Source organism: Microtus pennsylvanicus, chromosome 12, assembly GCF_037038515.1.
Source record: "Microtus pennsylvanicus isolate mMicPen1 chromosome 12, mMicPen1.hap1, whole genome shotgun sequence".
In the NCBI taxonomy this organism is placed as follows: Eukaryota; Metazoa; Chordata; class Mammalia; order Rodentia; family Cricetidae; genus Microtus; species Microtus pennsylvanicus.
In genome coordinates, this window is record NC_134590.1 from 16064025 (window position 1) to 16087898 (window position 23874).

Sequence of the window (23874 nt, forward strand, 5' to 3'; positions counted from 1 at the left end):
ACCTATATTTTAACTTCTGAAGAAAGCCCTGATGCAAACTAAGAAGTCAAACCCGAGAGCACTGAGAATCTCTTTCACCTGGTCCTTAGACTCTCATGTAAAGGATAAACTTGAGTCTAACAGGCAAACAGTCCATGAGTAGGGGAGGATAAATGTGCTTTAAAAATCTAGAATACAATTAGTAATCCCTTTGAGAAGTTCACTGGATTGTCAATAAATGGTGACCCAGTTACTGCACTGACATGAACGTCCTCATAAATACCCATGCAGGGAATTACAATGAGGCTGTTTCTTTAAGGCACACTTTGAGTTGTAAGGGAAAAACAAAACGGTGTTTATTAATGGATCACATGAATAAAACTAGGTTCAGGTATACTATGCAACCTTCAAAGGGAATATAGCCGGGTCCATCGATTCCCATTGATTTGGTCAGTGTAGAAGTAGTCATGCGTCCAGAATGCCCAGGACTTTAAGTCCAGCTGCTAACAGGGGTAACTTTGAAGAGCTAAAATAGATGGTTCACATTTGCCTTGCTTAAATTTTACAGCAGTTTTACACACTTTTAATTGAGGAAGTCTGAGGTCTAAAAATATCATAGACAATAATGTTACTATAGTAAGTAGTGATTGCATATATATGTATTTATATATATAATTCATATACATATATATAGTAACTACTATAAAGTTTTATAATCATGGCTTTAGATAAATTGCTTAACCATTCCCATAAGGTATTGCTGTTGGCTCTGTAACAATTTTCCACTTCCAAATTTCGCTTGTTGAAGTCTTAGTTAGACATGGGTGATTTATGACATGAGAATATGCCTAAAAGATTACAGGTAATGGAATCCCACTACTCTTTGCTACATAGTCTAAGTACATACATGGCTGAGAGAGAGAATGATACAAACTGCAAAGAACAAAAGAAAACAGAAATATCTACTATACCACCTGCTGGGTTATTATTGAAGATACGTCATAACTGTGAACCCTTTTGTTAAATGTATAATGCAGGGATATGGTGCACCCGGCCTTCAGTACTCAAGTTCAGACAAGACAGTGACAGGGAGTCAATTTACTTACTCAGTAGAGTTCTTATCCACACAACTATGAAGACCTGAATTTGGATTCCCAGCACCCAAGTAAAAATTGTGTGGGGCAACAGGTTAGCACCTCCAGCACTGGGGGGTGGGGTGGGTGGGTGGAACGGAGACAGACCCCATAGCTCAGCAGCCACGGAGTCTAGCTGAGTCAGTGAACTCCAGGCTCCATGAGAGACCATGCCTCAAGAAGAAAGGTGGAAAGCAACTATAAAAGATATGCATTGTCAATCTCTTGCCTCCATCGTGTGCTTGTGCAAGGGCATGCACAGAGAGAGAGAGAGAGAGAGAGAGAGAGAGAGAGAGAGAGAGAGAGAGAGAGAGAGAGAGAAACTGGACCCCAGAACCACTCACAGATGATCTTCTGCACCTTTCAATGTTCCTTTCCAAACATAATAACCCTGCTGCTTGTCCACTGATCAGCGAAGCCTCCAGTGTATACGGCATTAGTAGCATTAGCCATGCTCAGCTGGCATGACCGATTTCAGTCACAGGGACACAGGGAGGGCTGCCAGTGTGAATATAGCCAGTCAAAAGCTCCTATATTATATTCTTGTCTATAGCATGTCTATGCCCACTCACAGTAGGTTAGAATATTTAAATGTTTGCATTAGTGAGGAATAATTCTTTAACAGTTCGTAGGAAATGCTTTAAACAAGGAAGCCTCTTTATTTCTCACAGTTCTGTAGCACAAAAAAGCTTCCTTTGTTGATACTAATAAGGCCTTCACATTTATGGCTGATATGTTAAGAAACTGGCGTTGTTAGGTAACTGTGCTCTCAATTTAATACACAAAGGTGCTCATGCAAGGCTTTATATAGCAACACCACCAGGTGATCTGGAACATTGGCAAATTCCGCTAGCCTATCCCGGTCTCCACAGTGATGACTTTAAATGTAAATCAGAACATGCAACTCTCCAGGTAAAGAGCCAAAAATAGGCCCGTGCTGCACTTATAATAAAATCAAAGGAGCCCCCGACTGCGCTGCCGACCTCTTTTGCCATCACACACCTGCTAGCTAGCTCGGCTTCAGCCATCCACTCTGGACTCCCTTTCTCTGTTTTTAAATAAAACATACCCATTCCTGCCTCAGGGCCGCTACCCTCACCTTTTCCTCAGCCTAGAAAACAAGGCTTGTCCCTGATCTCCTCTGTTGATACCCCCTACCCTTCTCTGCTCCCCACCTCCCGACACTCCCTTGTTTCATGGTCAGAGCAGGCTCTCTTGGTGGTGGGAATTACACTATTTGTTAACTTACTTGGTACTTGCTCTCTATATATTGTCCCAAATTTGGAAGCTCTGGGACTCAAAAAATCTAAATCAGCTTTACTGACCCCTGAAATCTACCATCAAGAGCATGGCTAATAATTTATAGTGAGTACATTCGGATCACCATAGAACATGTGTGGCATGGCTTAGAACTTCAGATGAACTGCCCCTTCACTGTCTAAGTTAATACTCGTATTAATGTCAGGACTCAACCTCTAACGCCACCGGTGGTTGAAGCTTTTGAAGCATGGGAAAAAGCACAGGGTTGGGAAAGGAAGCTACAGTAAGTCCAGTCCCTAGTAGAAAAGAGGATAATGACAGACGTCAGCAATGTTAATTTGTCTCAGTGCCAGCTGATGATATTCAAAGGGAGCCTAAGGATGAGCTCACATGACCATCAGCGGTCCCTTCCAAAGCACACAGCTGATTAGACAGCGGTCAGGTACCACAACACATGAATGTCACGTATTGCCCCTGTGTGATATCTTGTCATGCTGAAAATTCTGTAGCTGGTTAGGACTGTTGCTGAGGCTTTCCTTCACTGGCACTAGAACCTACTTCTTTAGGCTTACAACGCAGGCTGAAGATCTGCTGGGATATCAGGTCTCGCTGACTTAACAACCACTGGATTCTTGGCTTTCCATCAGGAGATAGCCATTGTTGAACTAGCTGGGTCATGCCCTGTATACCACTCTAACAAATCACACACATGCACACATGCACACATGTACACAAACATACACATACATTCATCCTATCAGTTTTGTTCCTCTAGAGAACCCTAACTAATACAAGGAACTTACCTGCAACCTCTGAGAGGCACCAAAGCCCTACATCAATAGACTATATTCCTTTGGGAGAAACTTGGACTATCCTGACTAAGCAGTCAAAGGGAGGTTTCTAGTGCCTCGTACTGTGAGTTTTGTGAGTCTATGGTTTTTGTGGGAACACTGTCAGCCCAAGTGGCATAACTTCCTTTAAGATACACACACATACACACACGTGTATTGTGCATAATTTTTAGAAAATATATAATACTATGATTCCTTGAGACTTTATCAAACAACCTTAGTGCTATCTGTCCCTCCTTCTCCTTCCGTACTGACCTCTCTCCCTCCACCCCAGCTGGAGTCCCTCCCCATTTTTCCTGCCTCTCAGCATCCCCAAAGGCAATCATACCTGGTGACAGAAACCTAGTCAATTTCCAGGGCGAGTGAGGTCATGCACCTTAGGAAAGACTCTACTACTCCCACTTTTCTAGACCATATATTCTTATTATATTCTAAATTGTAACCTTATATTCTGAGGTAAGTGTAGCTACCATTCTGAATCAAAGAAACTTCTCTTTGCTCAGAGCAAACTGAGATTATCACAGAAAACCGGAACTGGAAACAATACAAAATTCATAAGATCTTGGAGGTCCAAGGCCCAGTAGAAACATCTGTATCACAGCTCCTGCATCTATGGCTCAAGAAATAATGCCGAAAAGGGGTTAAAAAAATTTTCTTGCAAGTCAGAATACTAGGATGTCTGGTGTAGGAGGTCCTTCCGTCTATGTGTTGCTTTCACTGGTTAATAAAGGAACTACTTTGGGCCTATAGCAGAGCTGTACAGGAACAGAGCTAGGTAGGGAAACTAAACGGAATGCTGGGAGGAAGAAGGCGGAGTCAGAGAGAGACGCTATGGAGCTTCCACCAGAGTCAGACATGCTGAATCTTTGCCGGTAAGCCACTGCTACATGGTGATATACAGATGAATAGAAATGGGTTAAATTAATTTAAGAGTTAGCCAATAATAAGCTAGAGCTGGGCCAAGCAGTGTTTTAATTAATAGTTTTTGTGTGGTTATTTCGGTTCTGGGTGGCCGGGACAAACAAGTGGCTCCTTGCAACAGATGTCTGCTGTGAAATGGTCTCTCTTAGAAAGAGCTACATGAACAAGACCAGAAGCAATGGCAAATATCAGTATACATGCTAATGCAGAAGGGCACGAATCTCACAGGGTCCCACCCCTGGATAAAGAACAACAGGGAATAAATGAAATCAGAGAGAGAGAGAGAGAGAGAGAGAGAGAGAGAGAGATAGAGAGAGAGAGAGAGAGAGAGAGAGAGCTAGCCTCTTCCAGAGATGAACCCCTTATTGGTTATGCGACACAAAGCCTTGAAACCATATAGATATAAACAATAAAAACAGACTCGAGTGACTGTATTTTTATAGTTGTCTGGGGGGCAAGACTGCACATGTGGTCATGATGCAATAATAATCAAAGACAAAGAGACTATCAGTTTGAGAGTTGGAAGTAGGTCCTGGGAGGGGCTGGAAGAAGGAAAGAGAAGAAAGGATGTGGCACAATCCTATTTTAACTAAAACGCATGGAAAAACTAAAAAACAACAAAACACAGGGCTAAAGGAAAACTGTGGCCACGGAGCCATGGAGCAGCTCATGGCTACTTCCAAATCTGGAGTGACTGTGGCTGTCTAAGGATGGACAACATGTCTTTGTTCTCTAGTTTTCACAGATGTGATTCTGTTTGGCACTCTCCTGACATGGCAGTGTCCCAAAGGTCCCTGAGAACATTTGAAAGACAAGATTATAACCTCAGAGAAGACTTCACTGCAGCTTCCTCCCCAGAGTGAAGGTGGACCACCCATATTCAGACCCACAGAGAGGAGGAAGTACTGCTTGTGTGCCTGTCTGCATCTGTGACCATGAAAGAACCGGTGTGAAGGCCCGAGGATGGAAATTCATCTTAGAAGCCATGAAAACATCACCCCGGCTAAGCTCTGCTGAGTCAATCCTGCATTGTATGTATGGAAGGATGAGAATAGTCAGCCACAGACTGGGTCCTTCTAGATTCCCTCTTATAGCTGTCAAGACAGCAATTTCAAATTCAGACATGATTTAATGGTTTATCCTCTTACTCTCCGGCAAAATATTTAAATTTACATCTATTTCCATGAATGGCCAAGACTGCAAAAATAAAACTCAAGGCTTCCAAGTATACTTAGAGATAACAGACATCAGATAATGTTTAAAATAATCATGATACACTTGAAGAATTAATCCTAGGTCAGATTCTTCCAGGAGACCGATGTGATATATTGCCTGATAATTCTGTTAAACAATGAGGTAACAAAGTAAGGGATTACAAGGTCACATGATTCTTACATGTATTCCTGGGACTCTGTACAGTGCTTCTATACCTACAACACGCACTGTGGATCTACAGGCTGCAATTTGCCTGACACTGAGCCTGCAAGTGGGAGACAATACTACACTACGGGTAGCCTGGAAGAGTCGGGCCCTCCAAAGGTATACGCACAGTACATCTCTAAGAGCTAATGCTGAGGGGAGCCGTCTTAGGGCTGGAGATGTAGCTCAGCGGTTGCAGACTTGTGTCTTAGGTACACAGTCCTAGGTGGGGTCCCTGGTGCTAGGAGAGAAAAAAACCCACCTCATCTTATCCTGTCACTCACAAATACTGGGCTTCAAGCCTAGCATCTGCATCACCTCTCTTGTTCAGCTCCATTTTCAAAGATCAGAGAAGGAAGAAAGGAATGCAGGAAGGCAAAGCAAAGACAACTAGGAACAGTAACTGGCTAATGCAAAGAATATACCAGAGCAACAACGAAAATGAGATTTGCGTAGATGCACAACTCGATGAGCTCCAGATGCACTGGTATGTACTCCTCACAGGTGCTTTTCTGCTTAGTAAACATAACATCCAAGCGGGGAGGGTGTTGAGGTATGGCATCGCCCGGTTTGGGCTCTGCATTTCTGCTGTTCTTAACTGTTTAGCACTATTTTTCAACTGGGCAGCCGCTCCTGAAATCCTGAGTACATAGGTTTGGCAGAGCGAGGAAGAAAAAGTGCAGTCCAGAGATTTGTTTCTGCGGCTTCCTCAAGATAGAATCTCATGAAAAATAGAACCTCCAATTGTGTCACCCTGGAGCTGTCAGAAAGAGCCACCAGGCTCCTCGTCGTAACTCCAAACATAAAACCCATCTCTTGTGTAGCAGGAAGGTATATAGCTCAGGAGTCACACAGGGCCCAGTTACAACGATTCAGATCGTGTCCAGTCAGAAGCATCCGTCAATCAGAGACTTCAGCTGCACTTGGCTGGATGTTTGGGAGGACAACTTGGAAAAGCACACAGGACAAGTCTGACTTCACGGCCAAACTCATTTCCAGGACATAGGCTACTTAATTATAAAAGCTTCTTCAAAATATATTTGAGTATGGCAACCTGTTTTCCACACCCAGACGGGGGGAGGGGGTAAGAAAACCCCAGGTTTGTGGGGTTTATTAAAAACAGGCTACAGAAATAAAACCTGGGGTTAATAGAACCTCATCTGCAAGTCCTTGTCCTTTCTACTCATTTAATTTTTTGCCTTAAAAGACTCCAAGTGCTTTTGTATGCAAGGCATTAGCTTGCATTCCCCCCCCCCACACCCGCATTATCCCTCCTCCTTGCCCGATGCTGACAAGACCATGGATTCCTTTATGCTACTCTCAAACCTTTGGAAGAAAGCAAACAAGAGAGAACATTTTGGGAGAAAGTCCTCAGTGGACTAACTGGCTGCAGTGACAGCTATATTTGGGTGGATGTCTCTTAAGACAAACCCATTAAATCTCATTTGCCAGCTTTACCAACAGAACCAGTAAAATCCCTGAGCTTTAACATCAATGCCAGCAGCTATAGAATGCTGACAGGAGGCAAAATAAAAACCCGAAACGTTGATTTTAAAAACCTACACTACACACATTTTGCAGCAAAATCAACAACCAAGGCCCATGATGCACCAAAGTATTCTGATCCATGAAGATAAATTGGATGTCGTTCACACTGGAAGCCATGAGACTTCCTCTACGTATGCCCAGATTTAAAGAGACCCAGCAACATAACAAATTTCTCTCAGACAGCGCTTACCAGCTGCCTAGTCACAAATGTCTAGCTAAAGATCCCTAATAAAAAAAGACTTATTAAAAAGGTTTATCAAACTGATATGTCAACCCTAATTGGTGTTTCCTTCTCCAAGCTCAAGTTCCCAATCAGAGATTGTGAGTAATTAGTATTGTTTGATAAAAGCTGGATGGAGCCACAGTGAGCAAGGCAGCTTTGAAGGAAATTCTAAGGGTTCAGATTCCCTTTATGCCACAGGTGTGTGCTTACCAACACATTCACAAGCAAATGCCCGGAACCCTGACCATGTCCAGAACCATCAGAAGAAAGCAGAACTAACCAGGTTAGTGTTTGTGGAGGAGTAGCCCAAGGAGTCAAGAGTGAATGTCAAGGACAGGAATCAGTCCTGAGAAAGAGGCCTTTTCCCCCACACCAACAGATAAGGATGACACCAGATCTGAGGGAGATGTCAAACTTAACTTGCTAGAAACCCATTATGCTTCTAATCCACAGGGAGAAAGGGAAGCAGCGGTACAAAAAGCCTATTGAACTGAGAGAAAATGGGACTGAGATTAGCTCCAAAGGTTTTTCTAGTGATCCAGTCTGGGCAAATGAAGGCCTTTTAAGGAAGCATCGGTGAGAAGGTAGAAAGAATCCAAGAGCCATTGTATAAGTAAGAGAGTAATTTCACCTTTCCTGTACTTTTTAGAATTCACCACAGCCTATAAAACTCTTGTCATTGGTACAAGAGCTGCCAGTTAAAGAAATAACGCTGTCATAAATTTTTTTGCAGAAAAAAATAGCAAAGTATGAACAAAAAAGTCAAAGCTACCCTACTTAAAGAGACAGATAAAGAAGAAGGCCTTGGGACTGATACCCAGTTAGTGTGCTAAGCGTGAAGCCAACTACAATTGTGTTCTGCTGTTATATCAAGAAACACAAAAGGAAATTTTTAAGAGAAAGAATCAGATGTGTGGTTTTCTGAAGCATACATAGAGTACTGGTTCTTCTTAACATAGGGGAAAACTGGGACCATCACAAACAAGTACCAAAACCATTTTTTCTCATTTCATGTCCCTTACTATTTACCTATAAATCTTGGAGCAGGCTAGAATTTCAGTATGTGTGTGTGTGTATGTGTATGCATGTATGTATGTATGTATGTGTGCATGTGCACAACTACGTGTGTCTAGAATATTTGTAAATGAATGCACATGTATGGAGAAAACGTGTGTGTGTGTGTGTGTGTGTGTGTGTGTGTGTGTGTGTGTGTACACGCGCGCGCATCTATGTGTGTATGTCCACTCTGTTGTCTTTAAAACATGGAACTTTAATTTCATTGGAGCTCTAGGAATTTTTTTCTTCATCAAGAAGTATCAATATATTATGTTGTTGAACTATAATCTATCTCCACAGACCCAGCCAACTAGAAAAATGACCTAGTTTATATCACATTCTTCAAAAGAAAAGAAAATAGCAGAGGTTCAAAATCTCTGTCCTTTATTACAGACACTTAACGATGTACAATTACCAGCACCTCTTAGCCTTTTAGAGTACACCAAAACAGTTTTTCAGAAAATAACCCACTTCATCCCTATAACAAACCCAAGCTAAAGGTTATTAATATGACAAGGCTCAGGCAACTGTAGCCCCAAAGCTAAAAGAGCCCAGAAGAATGCATCACAAAAGGCCAAAGCCAAGACTCACTGGCTCCTCCTCTGATCCCCACACATTTTGTTTTCTTCCTTAGAAAAAGAGAAAACTCTTATCTGTACATAACGTCCATTTTAGAGGTGGCAATCACTATCTCTAATCCAACCCAGCATCTCTTAGATACACAGTCAATCTTCGATTTCAAAGAGGAAAAGTCTTTGCTTACCTGGTCCTTCTCAGGTTTATCAGAAATGTCATTCAGACTGGAGGAAGTCAGATTCCTATGGGTCATGGCTGGGCTACCTGGAAAAACACAAATGAACTCCGATTAGAGACAACTTTTCAAGGGTAACAGCTTTGGATGAGCATCTGCAAACACTGAGAGATGGTGATGAGGATGGTGACGAGACTTTTAACCACATTCAATCCTGTGGTGTTTTTCTGAGTTCAGGCTGGAGCACACATAGAGCTAAGCGGAAAGTATGCAAAATCCCAAATACTTCGCCTTATTGCCTGGTTATATTTCAAGTTGCCTAAACCAGTAAGTATAAAAACCTGCTTCTCCAGCTGTGACCATGTCTCTCACTGTCTTTTACACACGTATAGTCTACTGCCCCTTTTTCCTTTGCTTTTCACCCACAGACAAAGCCTGTCTTTGGCAGAACTGATCCTGGGTGTGCCTGGATTCCCTCTACCCTTGGCCTGGGCTATCCTTCCAAGGATAAGACTCTCTGGTCACCCAGAAAAGCTACCCACTCTCCTCTGCCCAGCAGACATTTTGGTCACAATTAGTTCCCCTTGTGGGTATCTGGCCCAGAATCCCCAGTCTTTTCCTCAAAATGGTATTGACCATTCAGCATTCCTACTACCCGGGCAAATACTTCCCTTTTTCCTCTGTAACAGGACAAACTTCTTTAAGTAGAAGAATGAACCGTACATGGCATACAACAATGCACCGGTCTTCCTATGGCAGCCAGAGGTCAAACTCACTAGTAATCAACCCAGTTATTCCCAACAGTGTTATAGGATTGATATTTGTAAATTACTGTTTTTAGAAAATTGTATTGGTACTGTTTCTTGTATATTGATATATTGAATATTGAATGAGTGTTCCTACCTCTATTTTTGTGTACTTATAACTTTGTCTATATTGTATTGATATATTTACCATATTACAATGTACATTTCTACCTCTGATATTATTTATATAATAACATTGTTTGCATTTGATATGTAATGACATTGTTTACAGTTGAAGATCATTGTCTTCATATATTGCACAGTTGTTTATTCTCTTAGTCTTCAAGTTAGATAGGTATTGAGAATTAATCAGGTCTTTTAGATACATAGAGTATAGATACATTTTAGATACATTTAGTATAGATAATATAATCTTAAGCCTCTTTGAAGAGCTGTAGAAAATGGCCTTTAATCTAACCTAAAATTCTGTGTCAACGAGAAACAATTACTCCTGACAACGCCACTCTACTCCCAAGAAAATGTTGAGCACCAAAGACACTCCACTGGGAGCTTGTCTTCTTGGCAGAACTGGCCTTTAGGTTAAGAAAAGCCCATACCTCAACTACTGATAAAGATACAGAATATCCATAAGTGGATAAAACAGGATTGTCTTATCTTGCCAAGACAGGGTATGGTAATTCTAAGAAAGTTCCTTGTTTTTAATAATGGTATGTCAGTTATGTTAAGCCTTAGCCAAAGTTGGTTGACTCAACATTGCAAACAAAACTTTGGGTGATTGCCCAGGTAGTCAGTTGTCTCTGTCATTTGTTGCACATCTTGGATATCTCTCGTTTGTTAAGTAGTATTAATTCCCTTCTCAGATCTTTAACGGAGTTAAAGATTAGATAATTGTAGTTACTTTCTACCTTATTTAGACTCCTTGAGATAGAATGTTTAGCAAAACTTTTGTTATATGTTTCTTGCTCAATATTGATTGTTATTTTTATTTGTTACTATTGTATATAGTTGTATTTGGTTTAGTTCTGTTTTATTGAGACAAAAAGGGGAGATGTAGGGGAAACTCTGCCCAATGAAGGGCATGTTCGCCTCGGGCTAATGTTTACATATAAATCTGGCGGCATGAGCCACCTGGTCTCTCTTTTTTTGTATTTCCTGCTCATCGCTGGATCCCTGATGTTGTAAGCTATTCCTTCATTAAAATTTGCTGTTTCATATTAAGCTAGCCTGGTTATTACGCTGTCTACAGGACATACAGAGGAGCCGCAAGCTGGCAGACTGCAAGGAGACCATGTTAATCAACAGGCTCCTGGGCTTCCATTTTGCAGTGGGACCTGCAGTCTCTAGACTTATTAAGCAAAACAGTAACTCTTCAAAGCCGAGGCATTTGACACAACCCCTGCAGGATGCTGAGCAATGCACTAGCTATTAATCCTCAATGATCTGACTCAGGCAAGTCTTCCCAGCAAGGGGGTAAAGGTTGAAAAGCAGCACCAAGTTCAAGCACAGCTTCTCCTTGGCTTGAAACCACTGTTCCCAGAGGTGAATTCCCTCTGACAGAAACCCCAACACACAATCTCACAAAAGACGAAAATCTACCCCTAGTAAGTTAATGTCGGTGTAACACAAGTTCTTCAAATAATAGAGTCTCCTTGAACCACTGTATTAGAAAAGACCTAGTGTTCTGAGCCAGGATGACGGGGGATTTCCCACTCGGCTGCATTTCATTGAGGAAGCATGGCCTAGATCTCTTAAACCCTTTACCTGGCAGGATGTTTTATTCTAGGAAAATCTGAGTACAGGGCATGATTTAAAAGAAAGAAACATCTGAGAAAATGTTTCATAAGCAAAATTAAAGGAGTCCTGTTGAACAGCATTTTATGCTTTGAACTGTTCTAAAGTTCCAGTGTCCACCCAATTCAAGAGGTGTCAGGAACGAACTCTAACAACCCCAGATAATGCTGAGACGGGAACTAATGGGAAATGGGGAGTTAGGTTTAACTTTGTCCTTTCGCTAACAAACTAAAGTGACCATGGGCACAACCTGGGTGGAAGCTGCTCTGCATGAGAAGTAGGAATCGCATATTAATCAAGGAAGGCTGGGCAGTGCTGATCATACACACAAATTAAACAGCCTTCAGTGAGAAACAAATCAGACTGGCTTCTAACGATTCCATGCATTTTTTTGAAGTCTCAGTAATGACATAACTTGGAAGGTAAATAAACTAAACTCTGGGGGTAACTGATTAAAGATACAGATTTGCTTTGGAAATCTATGATAAACACTGTAAGGTATATTTGAACCAACCATTGTCCTTCTTGCCACAAAGCCTGAATAGCTAAAAGCCATTACAATGTGGATTTCATTATAATGATAAACTTGATTGATGTGACAGTTTTTTTTCCTGAGACAGGGTTTCTCTGTGTAGCTTTGAAGTCTGTCCTGGCACTAGTTTTGTAGACCGGGCTGGCCTCAAACTCACAGAGATCCTCCTGCCTCTGTCTTCCAAGCGCTGGGATTAAAGGTGTGTGCCACTACCACCCAGCCTTGATGTGACAATCTTGCCAAAGAAACAAAGCCTGTCTCATTTCTGTCCTTTCTGAAAGACGTCCATCATGTGGCTAGTTTCAAGTCACTCTTTGTCGGGGGCAGAGGAAGGCACAGGCTGAAGAAAGACACGGGAACCAGATGAGAAAAAAACAACTGTACTAAGGGACAATCAAATCCACTGACCCTCCTAAATTTGATTTGATTTCTAGTAATAAAAGTAACTAATATGGGTGTTCAATTTTGTAAGATATAACAGCTCCAAGGACAACGAATCCAGGTCAATAGATAAAAAGATTGGAATTGTTTCGCCTTTTCCTAACTCTGACCCTAACAAATGCAGCACACTCCCTCCTCAACGCCTGGGGTCAGAGACAACCAAATTCTTCCCAGTGCTCTGATTCCATGGTAACCAACGTGAGGACCCAGGACCAGCAACATCCACACCACAAGGGCACTGCTCATTAGAACCCAAGTTCTGAGGCCCACCCTACTCTAACAAAACTCTGGGCATGGGACATAGGCAAAGGAGCTTTGTCCAACCCTCCGAGCAGCACTGCAGTTTGGGAAATACGGAGAACCACTACTCAAAATGAAAAGTCATCTTGGCAGGCAGTGTGCTACTGGGTCTGTGAGTCCAAAGCACCCCATCTGAGCTCGGGAAGTGAGAGGCATCATTCTGGCAACCTGCCCCGTGACAAAAACACTGCTGCCACCTGTCCTATCTCAAGCAAATCATTAAATCAGCAACGTCACTATACAAATACACACAAAAGAGTATTTGTTTTTTTCCCCCCTTGATTCTTCACCTTTACAACCAAATCAATAAATAACTTTGTTTTGGAAACTCACTTTGACCACAGAAACATCTTACCAAAACCTAAGAAGACAGGACAAGAGCCAAAAGAGATTACAAACTAGACCATGTGGGAATCAGAAATCTGCGCGTGGAATTTAACAAACGCAGGAAGCTGTTACACAACGGGCCCGTAACAATGAGGTATTGTGTACATTCTGTAACAGATATGCAATAGGACATGTTGTCAGAATAAATCAGGGCTCTGTATGTAGAGTTGGGGCATGTAATATACACTCACTACACTGCAGCACTGAGAGGGAGGACTAGAGAAAACCGCCCCTGGCACCAACAGGTGTCGGAGAGCATGTTACCTTTGGGGACAGGTGATAACTTACTCAAGGCTGCATTCAAATCCTCTTTCCAACTAAAATCCAGGACATTCAAATGCTTTGGAACTGTTCTTGGCCCAAAGGAACTTTGCTTCTAAAGTGTGATTTTACCAAAATAGATAGATAGATAGATAGATAGATAGATAGATAGATAGATAGATAGATAGATAGGTAGATAGATAAAAGGAAGAACTAGTCTTGGGTGCACAGTGATAATTAACTTCCACATCACTGTTTCCAGCCCATAAGGAAAGGAAAGCAATGGAGATCACATTTTCAAGCAGTTTCACACAGTTGAAAGCTGTTTCATTTTCAAAGTACCCACTTGGCAGGTACACACTGTTTCTATAAAAATTAATTACACTCTGTACTGTTTGAAAAATCATTGTTATTCTTTAGTATATGTGCAGCAATTTTAAAAGCCCTGCGCTACTGCATCTATCAGAGACCTGAAAAGGAAGTGAGGAAATGCACAGCAGAGAAAAATGATATTTAAATGTGTGCACAAAAGCTAATATTTATATAATACAATGAAAGATTAACCCCACCTTACCTCATACCTCCATAAGAAGCTAATAAGATACAAAGGGACAAGCTAAAACAAGGATTTCATGACCTATGAACCATACTGGATCCTTTATTCTCATGAGTAACTAAGCAGCAATTTCAGTATTAAACAACAACAACAATTAAAAAAAAATCCCTACCAGAACTGATGGGTTATACCTGTAAATCCTAACTATTCAGGAAGCTGAGGAGGAGAGAATTCCAAGTTTCAGCGCAGCCAGGGCAATATTGTCTCCAAATAAAAAGTGAAGGCACAGGCCTTTGATCCCAGCACTTGGGAGGCAGAGGCAGGTGGATCTGTGTGAGTTCTAGATCAGCCTGGTCTCCAGATTGAGTTCCAGGACAGTCAGGGCTGTTATACACAGAAACCCTGTCTCAAAACACACACACACACACACAAAAAAAGTAAAGATTGGAGTTAGGGTATTTACCTGAATTCAGTCCCCAGTATTACAAATAAACACACTTTATTTATTTTTTTTTGAGTAAACTCTTTTTTTTTTACTTTTTTTTTAAATTTATTTATTTATTTATTAAAGATTTCTGTCTCTTCCCCGCCATCGCCTCCCATTTCCCTCCCCCTCCCCCAATTAAGTCTCCCCCCAGCCCGAAAAGCAATCAGGGTTCCCTGTCCTGTGGGAAGTCCAAGGAACCCCCACCTCCATCCAGGTCTAGTAAGTTGAGCATCCAGACTGCCTAGGCTCCCACAAAGCCACTTTAAAATATAAATAACTATCCCAGGCAGTGGTGGTGCTTGCATTTAAACCCATCACTGGGGAGGCAGAGGCAGGCAAATCTCTGAGTTCAAAGACAGCCTGGTCTACAAAGTGAGTTCTGACAGCCAGGGCTACACAGACCCTGTCTTGAAAAACCATCATCTTCATCATCATCATATAATAATTATTATATAGAAAAATAGGCAGCGTGTATATTATAATAGACATAAGTGAATCTAGGTAATGATAAATTTCCCGAATTTATCACAGATTCAAAACTATAAATCTGATTTACACTGCCTAGAGCCACAGAAATATATGCAGCTTATTTTTCAAAAGCCTATGCTATAGTTTTGTCCCCAGCCTGTGGAACTAGTAGGAAGTGGTGGAACCTTTTGGGAAGGAGTGGGTAGTTAAAGGAAATCAGATCCTAGGAAAGAATCTTTGAAGGGGATACGGGCACCTCCCACAAGATCCCACCATGATGTCTGTGCCACCAAGGGCCCAAACCCTAGTGACTTGAAGAGGTGGGCCCCAATAACTCCATATTTTAGCTTTCTTCTCTTCAGTATTTTGTGACAGGGAGGACATCTTCCAAGCTCAGCTGATTAATGCACTCTAAATGCTCAATATCCACCACTTCCTGAATAGCAAGAACTGCACGCCTTACTTCTCATATCAATACTGTGATATGATATTATTAGCACCACTTCAAGCAGACAGAAATGAACTTAGAGGAGGGTATGTTCCTTGCCACCCAGCAAACGGTAAAACCATCATTTAAACTTGGTTCTCTGACTATGACTCCCACCTCTGCAGAAAAGAAAACTTGTCTCTGCATTATCTGGATGAACACATAAACTTCACTGTGTCTAGTGAAGAGAAATGTGATGCGCAATGTCAATGAATATATTCTACCTGCATGGCAGCACTGTGGAGAAGAAGCAGCTAACAGTGTTTATGAGATAAGCTACCTTCTGAGTTTCCAACTTAGCTGCTCCCAAAGATGCGGTCTCCTACTCTTTCCTTACTTGGAGAGGAGCGGGAAATACTGAACCTGGCTACTCTGCTGCTGTGCCCCAGACCACAACTCTGTGACAAAGTGGGCAGGATACTAAACGCAAACGCAGTATGATTATAAGAGAACAAAACTATACGCTTCCGGATGCCCTCGATCACAGTCATAGTCTACAGTGTGAAATTCCACGCTGAACAGAACCAATTGTCCATTATTAGCTTTCTACACTTAAAAGTTACTCCGATTGCAACAGCTTCCCACCTCAGCTTCTGAACAAAGAAGAATATGATGGCACCCTTAGACCGATGCTGACTGAGAAAGTCTTGCTTTCTACGACAACATATTATCCAGAGATATCCTCGACGACAACAAAAAAAATTAAACAACAATAAAACAGAACAAGGTCTCTAAACCATCCGTTCCTAGGCCCCATCTTTTATATAAAATGCAGAAATCAGTAGGGTATAAATATTAATCTAAGAAGAGTGGAAAAATATTACCAGCCATTTGGAGCCCTTTGAAGAAATTTCATAACTAAGAAACATCAATACGGTGTCTTTGATCATTTTATTTTTTTAATTCTTTTATTTAAGTGATATTTATTGTTTGTTTGTGATATGAATTTTAAGCTCAACGTCATGGTCTTCATTCTGTATTGCTCACAGGTCTAGCCTCAGGGTATTAGTGGCACTTCATGAATATTTTTAATAAATGAGTGGGCTGTTTGATCTCTGTTCGGAAACTACCATAAATGCAACTTTGCTAAACCCATTTATTAAGGCAGAAGGTGCTCGTTGTATGCACACTCAAGGTAAGACAAACTGTAATGAGGCTCTGGGTTTTGTTTGTGTTTTTTTTTTTTAAAAAAAAAAAGAAGGATCTGAGCTCTGCCAGAAAACTGCAAGGTTAAATATACCCCATAGAGAAAATAAATAAGAATGGAGAAAAAGAAATACAATTTGGAAAATAAAATAAAAATTTTACTAGCTTATAGAAAGCTCTGAAATGATTTTATGTTAAACCACAGGAAGGGTTCTTTGAAACAGAAATTGAGAAAAAGGTTTTAGAATGAACACACAATTGCTTTAAACATCAATTTACACATTCTTTTTTTTCATTTTAATCAACATTTTTATTAATTTTAAAAATATCTTACATGCAAATAATGTATTTTGTTTTTTGGGGGGAGAGGAGGCAGAAATCTTTAATAAATAAATAAATTTAAAAAAAAAGAAAAAAGTAAATTAAGTGTATTAAATGCACTTTCAACTTAAAAAAACAAAACATCAGCGATTCTTTTTTTTAGTATTTCTTTTTTTTTATTGAGAAAAGGAAAAAAAAAAGTTTCCGCCTCCTCCCAGCCTCCCATTTCTCTCCCCTTCCTCCCACTCTTCTCCCCCTCCCCCCACTCCTCTTCCCCTCCCTCCCCAGTCCAAAGAGCAGTCAGAGTTCCCTGCCCTGTGGAAAGTCCAAGGTCCTCCCCACTCCATACATGTCTAGGAAGGTGAACATCCAAACTGGCTAGGCTCCCACAAAGCCAGAACATGAAGTAGGATCAAAACCCCGTGCCAATGTCCTTGGCTTCTCATCAGCCCTCATTGTTTGCCATGTTCAGAGAGTCCAGTTTTATCATCCATTGCTGGTGGGAATGCAATCTTGTGCAACCACTTTGGAAATCAGTGTTTTGGTTTCTCAGGAAATTCGGGATCAACCTACCCCTGGACCCAGCAATACCACTCTTGGGAATATACCCAAGAGATGTCCTATCATATGACAAAAGCATTTGTTCAACTATGTTCATAGCAGTATTATTTGTAATAGCCAGATCCTGGAAACAACCTAGATGCCCTTCAATGGAAGAATGGATGAAGAAAGTATGGAATATATACACCTACGCTGCGGTAAAAAACAATGACTTCTCGAATTTTGCATGCAAATGGATGGAAATAGAAAACACTATCCTGAGTGAGGTAACCCAGACCCAAAAAGATGAATATGGGATGTACTCACTCATAATTGGTTTCTAGCCATAAATAAGGGTCACGGAGACTACAGTTGGGGAACCTAAAGAAGCTAAATAAGAAGATGAACCCAAGGAAAAACATATCGTTATACTCTTGGCTATGGGAAGTAGACAAAATTGCCGGGGAGAAAACTGGGATCTTGGGGGTGGGGTGGGATGGGGGTAAGGAGGGATGGGGAGAGAAAAGTGAGAAGCGGAGGATGGAGGGAACTTGGGAAAACAGGATGATTGGGATAAAGGAAGGTTGGATAGGGGAGCACGGAAACACAATTCTTAGTTAAGGGAGCCACCTTAGGGTTGGCAAGAGACTTGAACCTAGAGTGGCTCCCAGGAGCCCAAGGCGATGTCCCCAGTTAGTTCCTTGGGCAGATGAGGATAGGGAACCTGAAATGACCCTAGCCTATAGCAATACTGACGAATATCTTGCATATCACCATTGAACCTTTATCTGGCGATTGATGGAGATAGAGACAGAGACCCACACTGGAGCACTGGACTGAGCTCCCAAGGTCCCAATGAGGAGCAGAAGGAGGGAGAAGATGAGCAAGGAAGTCAGGACCATGAGGGGTGCACCCACCCACTGAGACAGTGGGGCTGATCTATTGGGAGCTCACCAAGGCCAGCTGGACTATGACTGAAAAAGCATGGGCAATTTACACATTCTTAGGACCATGAAAAGAACCCCTTAACATGAGTTGGAAAAAAAATAAGAAATCTTATAAATGGAGAAATGGGGAACAAAACCAAAAAATATACAAGAAAAGATAAGGAGGCAAAGAGAATGGAGTAAAAAAATGTTAAAATCTGATGACAGAAAGTGTTACTAAACCAGAACACCCATTATCAAGAGTATCCCAAGGACAAAGTATCCATGGCTTTATTTGGGGGCTGATTGTGGCCCAAAGAAAATTCTAACTGTAAAAGGCATCCAACATGGGGCCCAAATTTCCACAAAGGGCCTACGACAGCTATAAAAAAATGAATATGGTTCCTTTAAGAGACACCTCTATGTAGGAGAGTAAGCACCCTTCAGGCTAAGTAGAAACAGCCAGCTAAGTAAAAATGACTGCCACACTGTGGGTGCTAACTTCCTAGAACTGGGTGGGGAAATGCAGCTCTCATGTAAACATAGCTCTCAGTCAGGCCTGTAAGCTGACAGTTGAGTTCTCACAGACCTGAGGAAGAGAGGAGCCAAGCACAGGAGCTGCATGGTGAAGGACTTAGCTGTCACACAGCAGTTTAGGGTTTGACTCACATGGTCAGACAACACTACAGGTGCACAGTAAAACAGGTTGAAACCGAAAAACAAAACAAAAGAAAACCATTTAAAGTGGTTAGAGTGTGCATAGGTGCTTGAGAAAAAAAAATGGGTATAGATAATCATAGGAAAGAACAAATAATTTTAACTTATTTAAAAAATAATTTTAAAATAATTCAGAAAAGTCTTTAAAGAGGGAGTAAAGACATATAAAAAGAATTAGCCATGTAAAGATGGGAAGAACAGAAGTCTAGATCCTGTATGATGCTTTGTTGACTTTGAATTTTTCGAAGGCTGACAAGTGAATGGTAGCGACTGACAGACAAGGGATGGTAAAGGGAACTGCTGAATTTAACCAGCCTACATACTTTAGGGATGTCTTAACTTTAAAACGGAATTCAGAAAATGTATTGCATTGATTGAGAGGTTATACTTTTGTTTCCACAGGAAATGAAAGGCTATGGATGCCTTAAAAATTAATAGAGACCAGATTTGACTGGGGGAGACCCCTGAAAATTCTGGCTGCAGACATAAAGAAAGAAACCAGTGAAACTACAGGTGACATATATGCCGATCTCTGACATGGGAGCAGCTCTGAGACTGGATGAGACAAGGTAAGTCTTATTGGTTACAGAATCTTCATGACTTATTACATGTCATCCTTTCGTTTGGCATGGACAGAGCATTGGTTATACAGTCAAAAAAACCCATAAAATTGGCAGATGTCCTTTACCTTCTCAAACATAAAATAAAACAAAAAATTATCTTTGGCTGGCTGGAATACAATATAAAGGTCATACTTGTATTAATGCAGATATGCATTATAGGAATTCTATGCTCTTCCAAATTATAGATTGACCAGGGAAAAATGATAATAGAAATCTAGGACTAATATATTCTAGAAGGGTTAGCATTTCCTGATAGTAAAATCTAACAAAACCAGGAAATAAACTAAAGAAAAGAAAGCCACCCTCTGTACCCAGGAGAGCACGGGAAGTCAATGACTGACTATCCACTGTGCAGCAGGCCCAGATGGCAATCAGCACCTTCAGTGCAGGGTTAGTGGGGAAGGTGACACTGGAGCCAAGAAGACACCAATCTGCCCAGAGGTGCTATCAAAACATCCTGCAGGTTATTGATATTTTTGAGATATAAGTTTAACAATTTAAGAATGGGATTTTGTTTTCTTTTCTTTGGCTCTTAAATTAATTTGAAGGCTGGTAAAATGGCTCAGGGGCTAAATGCACTTGATGCAAAATCCTGAAGACCTGAGTTTAGTCCACAGCACCCACATGAAGGTGGAAGAAGAGAACCAATTCCACATGTCGTCTGACCTCCGCATGCATATCTCCTCCCCCTACCACACATACACGCATGCACACACACGCGCGCGTGCGCACACACACACACACACACACACACACACACACACACACACTATGCACATACATGCACAATAATGATGAAGAAAACTGAGTTTTTTTAAATTCACTTTAAGGTTCCAGTTTAAAAATAGATATTTACCAAAAAAAAATGTACTTACAGAGATCATCAAAGCCTTTGAGTGAACTATATTAATGTTGCCATAATGTGAATTCTATTTAGGGATTCTTAGCATTAGATTCAACTGAGAGAGAAAGCAGAGCATTGAATGGCGATGGGAAAGAACACAGACCTGGTTGATATTGATGATAGAAAACAGAGTAGCGGTGACAGAGTCCGGGGACACCAGCAGTGAGGAGAGGGAGGACGGAGGATTTGGACACTAACGTCCTTGACAAGAAGTCAAAGCATTCTGTCAATCTCACTACATAGAGAAACTGAAACTGCAGCCTTTTACTCCAAACTACAAGAGTTATTAAAAAGGAACTAAAAAAAATATTAGTAGCCTAATTGGAAGGAGGAAGTATACGAATAATGGTTTGTTTGCATATTTTTGTTTTGTTTTTTGCTGTGGAATACATTAACAGACTGAAATCTTTATGAAGATATAAAAATGGCCACGAAAAAGATAAAAGACCAAATGAAAAGCCACTTAGTGAAATGAAAGTATTTGCTATAAGCACATCCCTGGGAAGTACAAAGGAAAAGGGGAGCTGGTGGTTCTTTGTTCAGAGTGTTTCTGATGCTTGAAATGATGGTGTGCAACATCACAGCACTTGGGAGGCCGAGGCAAATCTGCAAGTTCAAGGCCAGCCTGGGCTATACACAGAAACCTGCTTCGACAGCAAAATAAAGAGGAGGAGGAAAAGGGAGAGGTCTTTCTGTGTATTTCAACGGATAAGATTTTGATATAATATGTTAATAAAGGTATATCATAAGCAATTTTATATAAGTATTTATTAAATGTGCTAGTATCACGAGAAACAGTAGGAATGCTGACTACTGGCAAACCTTAGAAGAGTGCACTAAATTAAATCAAACATGGAGGTTGAAAATTGTATATAAAATTACATTTTAAATAGTTTAGCATCCTCCATGAGATACTATATATACAATTTAAAAATATTATAGCTAGGGATATTTTCCCACAAACTCTATCTGCAATGATTCTAATGTCTTTCCTTAGTCAGCAAAATCCCTTAGAGCTGAGAAGTGTGAGCCTGTGTGTAAAGCGAATCATTCTCGTAATCCTAGATGTGCAGACGATTAAACAATGGAAGTACGACTACAGTGACTGAGTGTACACAGAGATAAAGACAGGCGTGTGCACAGAAGATAGATAAAGACAGGCGTGTGCACAGAAGATAGATAAAGACAGGTGTGTGTGTGGGGGTGTTTACTGACCACTGTCTTTTTAACTGGGTCATGGGTAGAGAAGACTAGGTAAAGAGTTCAAATGGTGGTTTACACTTCACTTTCTTCAGATAAAGCTACTGAACACACTCTACTGAACTATTGAGAATGATGCGATGGGAAGAAGACAAAGTTAGCATAAGAAAACGACAGAAAGTGGGATAATGCCTCAATAAGACTGACATAAGCAATCAGCAAGGAAGGACCCGCATGCGTTAGTATTTTGCTCAGGGGTTCAATAACTGGTAGTCTCGTTTTCTTTCCAGGATCCCCACTGACCTCAAGGGGAGACTGTCAACTAAAACGGCCATGGTTGGGGTTCCATATCAACTCATCATCAGGACTGTTCCGGTCTTAGGAGATGAGTGCAGAGAACAAGAAGTTGTTCCTCTGATTCACGTCCAGAGGTGGGAAGTTAAAACTGTCTTAGTCATCAGAAAATGAACACTGACATCCCTAAGAAGTTTTTCATCACCACACAGGAGAGGTGTAGTCACATTGGGCTGACTGAGTGGCAGAGAGCTTTTATCAAAGTGACGGATGCCTTGCTGAGGGCAAAGGTCATCAGTAGTTGTTTGTTAAAAAATAAAAAATAAAAACCACAAACCCCAGACTGGGGGAATATGTACGTAATCGTAGATATTCAAAAGACCGGGGCAGGTTGATCACATGTTTGAGGTATATCTGGGCTACAGAGTACACTCAGGGCCAGCCTATACAACATAGACCTTTTCTCAAAATAAAACATAAAGTCAGGGGAAGTCTGAGAATATAGTTCATGGGGAGCACACCTGCCAAGCATGTGCAAGGCTTAGATTTCATACCCAATAGAAAACTGAAAGAAGGAAGCAAAGACGGGGAGGGGAAAGAAGGGGGAAGATCAGAGTTTACACAGGCACCTAACTTATTTTTATATAACACAAAGTAGGTTTCAAAAGTTCTTGGGGGGGGGGGGATGTTTATCTTTAGTTTGGTGTTGTGGCTATTGTGGCTATGAGGTCTAAGATTGCTCAGGTTAGCCTCGGTGTGTCAACTTATCTTTCTGCTCCATGTAGTAGTGCTAGAATTACAGGCATTGGCTAGCACACAGAATTATAGGCAGTCACTAACACACAGAACTATAGGCAGTCACTTGTAACATACAGAACTATAGGCAGTCACTAGCACCCTTAGATTGATGCGGTGCTGGGGATGGCACCCAGAGTTTTGTGAATGATAGGCAAACTCTAAACCAAGCCACATCTAGAAAGTCCTTTAATGACACTTGCTGATGTCATCTGCAGGGACATGGTGGGATTCCTTTCGGTAGCTAACACTGACTGTGTTTCCTGTTTCAGTAGAGGAGGGGAAAGTGGTTGGCAAAAGAATGAGTGGTCAAGCACAGAAACACCCAACATAAAAACCAGAAGTAGCAGAGATCTTGAGAATGCTGCACCAGGTCTAGTTTTGCTGGTTAAAGATTGCTTAAACCAGTGAACAAAGGTAAGCTCTAAAACCTCCATTTTCTGCTGAACCAGGACAAGGAAAAGTAGAGGGGATGAGAAACACATTAAGCAAAAGGTGAATGAGTTTCAAATTTTACTGAAAATTTCCTCACATGAAGTTGCAGAATTTCCTCTCAGTCTCATATGGGATCAGGAATACAGAACAGAGAGTACAAAAAAGGCAGAAATCCTCCAGGGAAGGGCCCCAGGAAGGCTGCTGTTCTAATGGTACACGCGGCCTGAGGAATTTCAGGCCCAGGGCGAACAGACCACCTCACCATGTTTCTCCAGGCTGACTTTCTCCTCTAACTAGATATCATCAATTTCCCAACATCAGCTTATGTATTTTTGATGACAAGAAATTTTCTACC

At 41.2% G+C, this 23874-nt stretch overlaps 1 protein-coding gene across 6 annotated transcripts in view; it reads right to left on the reverse strand.

The window, feature by feature from the left end:
* The window catches only part of Slc4a4 (solute carrier family 4 member 4), a 419959-nt gene that overhangs the window by 140134 nt on the left and 255951 nt on the right, over positions 1–23874 (reverse strand). For all 6 annotated transcript variants that reach the window (XM_075944451.1, XM_075944453.1, XM_075944452.1 and 3 more), the window contains one exon: positions 9154–9230. In XM_075944451.1, the coding sequence (XP_075800566.1) occupies positions 9154–9230 (77 nt within the window). The remainder of the gene's footprint in view (positions 1–9153; positions 9231–23874) is intronic.